Genomic DNA, 8,432 nt, shown 5'->3' with positions numbered 1-8,432 from the left:
CGGGCGACAGCAAAAGCCCACGGCCCCAAGGGCCTCGAGGCCCACCGCGGCGCCCCTAGCCTGTCCCTGCGACCCAGCCGCGGCCCACTGGTTACCTGGCTTTCGATGACACATTTCCATCGCAAAGTTGGAGAGTGGGCGTAACTCGGGTCGGTACTTCGGGTCAGGCAGTGCGCTGGATGTCTAAGTAACACACTCCTTCGGAGGTCCCCGCCCTTCGCTTGCGTCGCTGATGCGCCGACCAGTCTGGAAGGTCCCCGGGAGGCCGTACCTCCGAGAGGCTCGGCGTTGAGCCCGGGTAGGGCCAGGTGGCTGCCCTTTCACGTAGGTTAGACCCCGGTCGCCTCAGCTCTTTGCCCAAAAGGGGATGCAACTCCGGGAAAGTAAGGCCGCCGCGGTTGCGGCTATATTACGTGTATGTCTTAGAGACGCGAGTCTATCTCTGCCTTCGAGCTTTCCTGGGCTCGCGTCGCTCCTCCTCCCGACCCGCCCATCCCATCTGGGGATGAGAAGATTGAGGGTGCAAAGCCCTGTCCTGCAGCGGGGATTTGCGAGCTCAACCCGGCACCCCACTGATTATAGGATTACGTTGAACGAATATTTGAGCTTGGTATACCCTGTTCACTGTGTGGGGTGGTGGTGGGTCAGCTAGGAATAGTCTTGAAGGTCTGCCTCTGACATCTCATTTCAGGAACCTGGCATCTTCAGGGACAGTTACTTGCTTTTTAAAGGAGGTAATTGTCAATCTTGTTTTCAAGGGTGAATAGAGCCCTGACCGTGACAGTAGTCTTCTTTTCTTTTGGTGGGGGGTGCGGAGTCTCACTCTTGTCGCCCAGGCTGGAGTGCAACCTCCGCCTCCCGGGTTCAAGTGATTCTCCTGCCTTAGCCTCCGGAAGGGCTGGGATTACAGGCGCCCACCACCACGCCCGGCTAATTTTTGCATTTTTAGTAGAGATGGGGTTTCACCATGTTTTGGCCGGGCTGGTCTCGAACTCCTGACCTCAGGTGATCCTCCCGCCGTGGCCTCCCACAGTGCTGGGATTACAGGCGTGAGCCACCGCGCCCGGCCCCTGGTCTGCATCTTTTATTTTGAGCTGCAAACTATATTTACTCAAATAGGTGGTTTTTTTCCACTTGTGTACCTGTTGAAACGTCACAGTCTCTAATCCCGAACGATTTGGGGCGGAGGGCTGAACAATGTGTTTTCTAGTGTGTCGGGGTGCTTATAGGCTATGTGTGCCTCCAAACTGTAAAATAGTCCGGTATACTTTCCGGTGTATAAGTTTGTAGGCCTTAAAATTTTCTTCTGGCTAACTTAAAATTGTTGAATTCACTAGTTTTGCATAAACGTTTAAGCATTTGAAAACACGGTTGAAAACCACAGTGTTACCAAGAAATGTTCTAATAACGTGTTCAAATGAAAACAAAAATTTTACAGTAAGACTTAAATTCTTCGTCCACAGCAAGTGAATTCATGGTATTTTACTTTTTTGGGAAATATTGGAAATGAAGAACTGCAACTGTAATTTGAAATTAGGAAAACTTTAATTTTCAGTATAAAAATTGCTCAAATAAAATTGCCTAATTTTAATGACAAAAGGTAAGTACATAGTATGTGTGGTTTTTTTCTGTTTTTCCTCTGATACATCATTGAGTTCATGTGAAAAACTCCGATAGTAACACCACAAGTAGATTATTTAATACAGTTATAGTCATTAAAAGTAAAATTATTTTAGAATTTTGATTTCTTGTATCACTTAAATTTACTCTTCCTTTTCACTAGTTCTTGAGCCTTTATTGTGTTGTTGATTATATCAGTATACATTTATTACTATAATTCTGCAATTACAGTTTTTCTTCATTTGAGGGCTTCTTTTTTTTCCCCCCTAGGTGAATTATAGTTTAATGTACTACAGGTCCTGAACTACGGATGGGAACTATTACAGTTTATAATGTCAAAAACTTTTCTTAGACCAAAGGTATCTTCCACAAAGGTATGATACACTAGAATGGCCATGTAATAATTGCCTTAAAATAATTATAAATTTTTATACATATTCTTAATAACTTATTACTGCTATCAAAGTAATAGAGTCCAGTATCTATTGTAATTAATGATTTCAGCAAGTCTGGTAATAAGTTGTGAAACAAATGTTCTCTAAAAGTACAACCTTAATTTTGAAAAAGTGTTTTACAGTCCCAGTCACAAAGGCTGAAAACATTTGAATGGAAGAACATAGAAGAGAGAAATAAGAGTGGTAGTTGGTGTTATAGCTTATAAAAGCCCTACTTCTTAGAAGTAATGTGATTCAGTGTGTCAGTTCTCAGCAAGATAGGGGTTAAAGTGGGATGGGGGTCAGACAGTTTCGTGCATGCAGGGTAGCTATTTCCCTAAGTGATGGCTCTAAATTTTCTTTGATGTTAAGTAAATTACTTAACTTTGCTGTTTATCTTTCTCTTTTTTCTAGTATATGGGAGTCCACATTTATGTAAGAAATGAAACTATAAAATGTATAAATAATTTGCAAATCAGAATTGCTGTCGAAAGGTTTATAATGAAAGATATTTTCATACACTCAAAAATATAGAGGAAAGGGGCCAAAATTATAGTACCAGTCACAATCTTTTGATGAGGACGAAATGAATCAGGTAGCTATGACTGAAATTTTTTCCAGTGGTCTTCCTTTTTTAATCCACTGCCAATAATATTCCTAACTCTCTGTCTTAAAAGAAGAGTGAAGTGTGACTTAGCATTTGTAAAGTATTTGTAAGCCCTAAATTACCTCCTCTAAGCCTACTTTCAGCTCCAACTTCTGGTTCGTTTTCTTCAAGAGAGGAACATTGTCTAATTGGTAGCTCACAACTATGGCTGAGTATTCTTGAAGGAAAACATAACTTGGTTTCTTTTTGTTAGCCAGGCAGTAGATTCTACAACCAGATCTGAAGCTATGTTTTTCTAGATTAATGCTATTAGAGTGTTAAAAAATCTGGTAAAACTTTCTAATTTCTAATTATTTGTAATAATTAACTAATAATTTCTAAATTTTAGCAAGAAAAAAAAAAAAAAACAGGGTCTCACTCTGTTGCCCAGGCTGGAGTGCAGTGGGGTGACCATGGTTCACTGCAACCTTGACCTCCCAGGCTCAAGTGATTCTCCCACCTTAGCACCCCAAGTAGCTGGGAATACAGGTGTGCGCCACCATGCCTGGCTAATTTTTTATTTTTTGTAGGGTTGGGGTCTCCCTGTGTTATGCTAGCTGTTCTCAAACTCCTGGGCTCAGCAATCCTACTGCTTCTATCTCTGAATATGCTGGAATTATAGGTGTGAGTCACTACACCCAACCATTACTAGGCGTTTCTGAGTGACAGTTCCCCCATGAAAAGCCTGTCTCAATTATAAAAATATTAGTTGCTTCTTGCACTGAAGAAAAATATAATTCAGTCATAATTACAGATTGCAACGTTATGATCCTTGGTCTATATCTTCACTAAGTCTTAAAGCTGATATGGATTATTTGGATATATGAAATGGTTCTTAGTTTGTGAATGTATTAACCTGGCCAAGGCAGATGTGTTACTCTTATTGCGATTTCTGTTAAAATATTATCATTTTTTTCTTTTGTTTTGCTTTTTTTAATAGGTAATTTTAATATTTATGTTTCAATCCTACAGAGAGTTAAAAAAGTCATTCTAGTCTTTATGCTGGGAAGATTACAATTAATAAAAATAAGTTTGTGTTCTTTACTCCTTTAAGGTCAAGTAGACAAGTATGCACTTGCACTTACTGTAAAGTAGAAAAACAACTATTACAGAGAGAGTTTTATTTAAAAAGAGTTAATTTGTAAGATTTTTAGGCCGGGTGTCTTGGCTCATACCTGTAATCCCAGCTCTTTGGGAGGCTGAGGTGAGAGGATCACTTGAGCCCAAGAATTGTTTGAGACCAGCCTGGGCAACATGGCAAAAACCCATCTCTACAAAAAGTACAAAAAAATAGTTGGGCATGGTGGTGCATGCCTATAGTCCCAGTTACTCAAGAGGCTGAGGCTGGAGGATTGCTTGAGCTGAGATTGTACCACTGCACTCCAGCCTGGGCGACAAAGCGAGACCCTGTCTCAAAAAAAAAAATTTTTTTTTTTTTCGTTTTAAAGGTTATAAATTTATGAGTATGCTGTTTCGAGTAGTTCAGTTATTTGGGCGAATAGATGGGAGAAAATGTGATTATATTTACAGGATTTCTTTTTTTTTTCAGGTAACAGACTGGGTCGACCCATCATTTGATGATTTTCTAGAGTGTAGAGACATCTCTACTATTACTGCCACGTCATTAGGTGTGAATAACTCAAGTCATAGAAGAAAAAATGGACCTTCTACATTAGAAAGTAGTAAATTTCCAGCGAGAAAAAGAGGAAATCTGTCTTCCTTAGAACAGATTTATGGTTTAGAAAATTCAAAAGAATCTCTGTCTGAAAATGAACCATGGGTGGATAAATATAAACCAGAAACTCAGGTACTGAAAAGCATGCAGACATGTCTACATAATTTAATTTCAGGGTGCATAAGGGTGGATGGGAAGCAGAGAGATGTATATTTTCAGATTTTTTACTCAGGAATCTTTCTAAGGGTTAGAAAAAATTCTGGATTTTTTTATTTTCCAAGGCTCAGATTTTTCTCAATAGTTACTCTAAAGTTGTATTATTAGTTATCTTAGATTTAATTTAATCCCAACATAGAATTGATCTTTTTAAAAGTTTTTGTACTAAATGTAATACTCCTCTCTACTGTCTTCTCAAAATGTATTTCTGAATTTTAAAAAATGTTATAACAACAAACTTGCCAAAATTATCATACAGAGTTATCAACTTAAGAATATAATTTTTCCATAATAGTATAAAAATTCAAGTATAATCAAAAGGACCATTTTATTATATAGATTGTTACTGATTTGCTACTTCTTTTCGTTAATAATGCTTAGGTTCATATGTGCTGATGTACCAAAAAAATCTTCAGTTAAGAAGTTTTGTTTTAAATTTGAAATTTTTGTTGTAGCATGAACTTGCTGTGCATAAAAAGAAAATTGAAGAAGTTGAAACCTGGTTAAAAGCTCAAGTCTTAGAAAGGCAACCAAAACAGGTAAGAAATGTGTTTTTAAATATTTAACATCAAATATTTTTCTTACAGTGTGTTGTTAGAAGTTAAAGTTTTATGGCCGGGCGCGGTGGCTCAAGCCTGTAATCCCAGCACTTTGGGAGGCCGAGGCGGGCGGATCACGAGGTCAGGAGATCGAGACCATCCTGGCTAACACGGTGAAACCCCGTCTCTACTAAAAATACAAAAAACTAGCCGGGCGCGGTGGCGGGCGCCTGTAGTCCCAACTACTCGGGAGGCTGAGGCAGGAGAATGGCGTAAACCCGGGAGGCGGAGCTTGCAGTGAGCTGAGATCCGGCCACTGCACTCCAGCCTGGGTGACAGAGCAAGACTCCGTCTCAAAAAAAAAAAAAAAAAAAAAAAGAAGTTAAAGTTTTATGATGATTTTGCTCAAAACAAGTCTAGATCTCCTCCAGTGGAAAGCTCCCTATTGGGGCGTGGTGACTCATGCCTGTAATCCCGGCACTTTGGGAGGCCAAGGCGGGAGGATCACTTGAGCCCAGGAGTTCAAGAGCAGCCTGGGCAACATAGGGAGACTCTGTCTCTACAGCTAATTAGCTGGGCATTGTGCATGCCACTGGTCTCAGCTACCTGGGAGGCTGAGGTGGGAGGATCGCCTGAGCCCAGGAAGTGGAAGCTGCAGTGAGCTGTGATCACACTAGTACACTCTAGCCTGGGCAACAGAGCAATACCAAAAACCATAAAAAAACAAAACAAAACAAAAAACAAAAAAAAAAGCTTCCTGACTTTACTACTTCCAACTTGACTAAAAGACTCAGAGACTTTGAATTTTCCCCTTTATTTGTAACTCTTTTTCTTTATGTCTTATTGTTAGCATAAAGAATCAGTAAACCAATTAGGGTACTAGTGTATTTAGCACATCAGATTATCTCAGGCTGAGGAAAGCAGGCAAATTACATATTAGTTTCTCTACTAAATATAGCCCAAAACAGTCATTATTTATTTTAGACTGATATTTTTTGTTTCACTTCCTTACTGTACAATTACCCTGAACCTCCAAGGTAAAATATTCTCTCCTTCCATCAATCTCTCTCTCTCTCTTTTCTTTTTTTTTTTTTTTTTTGAGACGGAGTCTCGCTCTGTCGCCCAGGCTGGACTGCAGTGGCCGGATCTCAGCTCACTGCAAGCTCCGCCTCCCGAGTTGATGCCATTCTCCTGCCTCAGCCTCCCAAGTAGCTGGGACTACAGGCACCCTCCACCTCGCCCGGCTAGTTTTTTGTGTTTTTTAGTAGAGACGGGGTTTCACTATGTTAGCCAGGATGGTCTCGATCTGCTGACCTTGTGATCCGCCCGTCTCAGCCTCCCAAAGTGCTGGGATTACAGGCTTGAGCCACCGCGCCCGGCCCTATCTCTCTTTTTAAATGTTTTTATTTTGAGATTTTTCAAGCATAAAAGAAAATAGAATAATAAAAATATTCATATATACAGAATATACTCATTCTTTCCCACTTAAGTATTTTAAAGTAAATTATAAACATTGTGACATTTCAGTTAGACTTTTAGAGACTTCAGTATGTCTCTGTGTTTTAAAAAAAAAATTATTTTCCTAATTAATTATGCATACCATTATTCTCTCTAACAAAATTAACCAGGATGCCCTAATGCTATCTAATGATCAATTCATATTCACGTTTCTGCATTTGTCCCCAAAATGTCTTTTGTAGCTGGTTTGTTTCGAACAGGTTGTAATCAAGGATCAAACCTTGCGTTTGGTTGTTATATCTCTTAGGCCTTTTTTCCCCCCTGAATCTAGTAATAGTTTACTAACCCTTTCTTTTTCTCCAAGGCACTGACTTATGAAGGAGACCAGGCCGGTTGACTTGTGGAAGTCTCACGCTGCATTTGTTAGGTTGTTTCCTCCTAATGATGATTAACTTGTTCTTCTATCCTGCATGTCCTATAACCTGAAATTTTGAATCAAGGGCTTGATTAGACTCAAGTTGAACATTTTTGGAAGAATAAAGGTCATGGTGTATGTTGTATAGTGTGTCAAGTTGGAAAGTATTTGTGGTTCTCCTGCTGTCTTAAGTTTGGTCACTAGATTGAAGAGGTGACCGTCAAAAATCTTCATTGTAGAGTAACTTTCCCTCACAACTGGCACATAATCCACGGGGAGATACCATGGCAGCATGTGAATGCCCAGTTCTCCATCAGTCGTCTACCTAAGTGCTGTAGCTTCAATTTTCAACCCTTGCCTGAATCACTTATTTTATTAGAGTTGTAAAACAGTGACTTTCTTGTAGTTCTGTTATTTCTACAGTTACTACTGACATTTTTCTACAAAGAAAAGTTTGCCATCACTAGCTAGGGTTGTTTAGTTACCTTGAAATACATTTCCAACTAGAAAGGTAGGATGAGTTTTATATCTTTTTCTTTTTTAAAAAATAGGCTTTTATTTTTGGAGCAGTTTTAGGTTCACAACCAAATTGAGTAGAAGGTACAGAGATATCCCACATATGCCCTGCCCCGGCACATGCATAGCCTTCTCCGTTTACTAACCTTCCCCTACCAGAGTAGTACATTGGTTAAAATTGATGAACCTACATTGACACATCACTAATACCTAGAGTCCGTTGTTTACGTTAGGTTTTTCCTTTAGTTTTCAACCTTGAGATGAAGGAGTTGCTGTTTTAGTTACTTTGATGGTAACAGATCCTTCTCTTTCTTTTTTTTTTTTTGAGACAGAGTCTCGCTTTGTCGCACAGGCTGGAGTGCAGTGGTGTGATCTTGACTCACTGCAGCCTGTGCCTCCTGAGTTCAAGCATTTCTCCTACCTCAGCCTTCGGAGTAGCTGGAATTACAGGTGTGCACCACCACACCCAGCTAATTTTTGCATTTTTAATAGAGACAGGGTTTCACCATGTTGGCCAGGCTGGTCTCAAACTTCTGACCTCAGGTGATCTACCTGCCTTGGCTTCCCTAAGTGTTGGGATTGCAGGCATGAGTCATCACACCCAGCCGATCCTTCTCTCTTGAACCAAGCTCCTTTCTCTCTGGCCTGTGGATCTAAACCTTTTGGTTTAGAGCTGAGATCATGAATTCAAGATGGATTTTAAGTGTCAGCATTGGTATTCCTCTGATTCATAGAAATCTCATCTCTCCTCTCCGAATACAGATTTTTGGGCAGTCTCTGTGACACACCTCTTACATCCAAGCTTTTCCTCATTGATTTGTTTTTGGTCAGCTCAGCTAATAGTTTTTATTTTTCAGTGTCCATTGTGTTTTCTCACTTAGCAATACTCTGTCAGTATAAACATTATCATGTC

At 40.0% G+C, this 8,432-nt stretch overlaps 1 protein-coding gene across 9 annotated transcripts in view; it reads left to right on the top strand.

The window, feature by feature from the left end:
• Positions 1-12: 12 nt before the first annotated feature.
• Positions 13-8,432, top strand: part of RAD17 (RAD17 checkpoint clamp loader component) — a 47,289-nt gene continuing 38,869 nt past the window's right edge. Inside the window, exons 1-6 of one of the 9 annotated variants that reach the window (XM_050793554.1) lie at positions 13-324; positions 692-734; positions 1,464-1,600; positions 1,891-1,994; positions 4,250-4,507; positions 5,047-5,130. In XM_050793554.1, the coding sequence (XP_050649511.1) occupies positions 1,953-1,994; positions 4,250-4,507; positions 5,047-5,130 (384 nt within the window). In that variant the 5' untranslated portion in view covers positions 13-324; positions 692-734; positions 1,464-1,600; positions 1,891-1,952. Of the gene's footprint in view, positions 1,601-1,890; positions 1,995-2,468; positions 2,650-4,249; positions 4,508-5,046; positions 5,131-8,432 lie in introns of all 9 variants that reach the window. The other 8 variants (XM_050793553.1, XM_050793550.1, XM_050793552.1 and 5 more) reach the window with 8 other exon arrangements.

This window comes from Macaca thibetana, chromosome 6 (assembly GCF_024542745.1).
Source record: "Macaca thibetana thibetana isolate TM-01 chromosome 6, ASM2454274v1, whole genome shotgun sequence".
NCBI classification, from domain to species: Eukaryota; Metazoa; Chordata; class Mammalia; order Primates; family Cercopithecidae; genus Macaca; species Macaca thibetana.
This window is presented reverse-complemented; position numbering and strand designations above follow the sequence as displayed.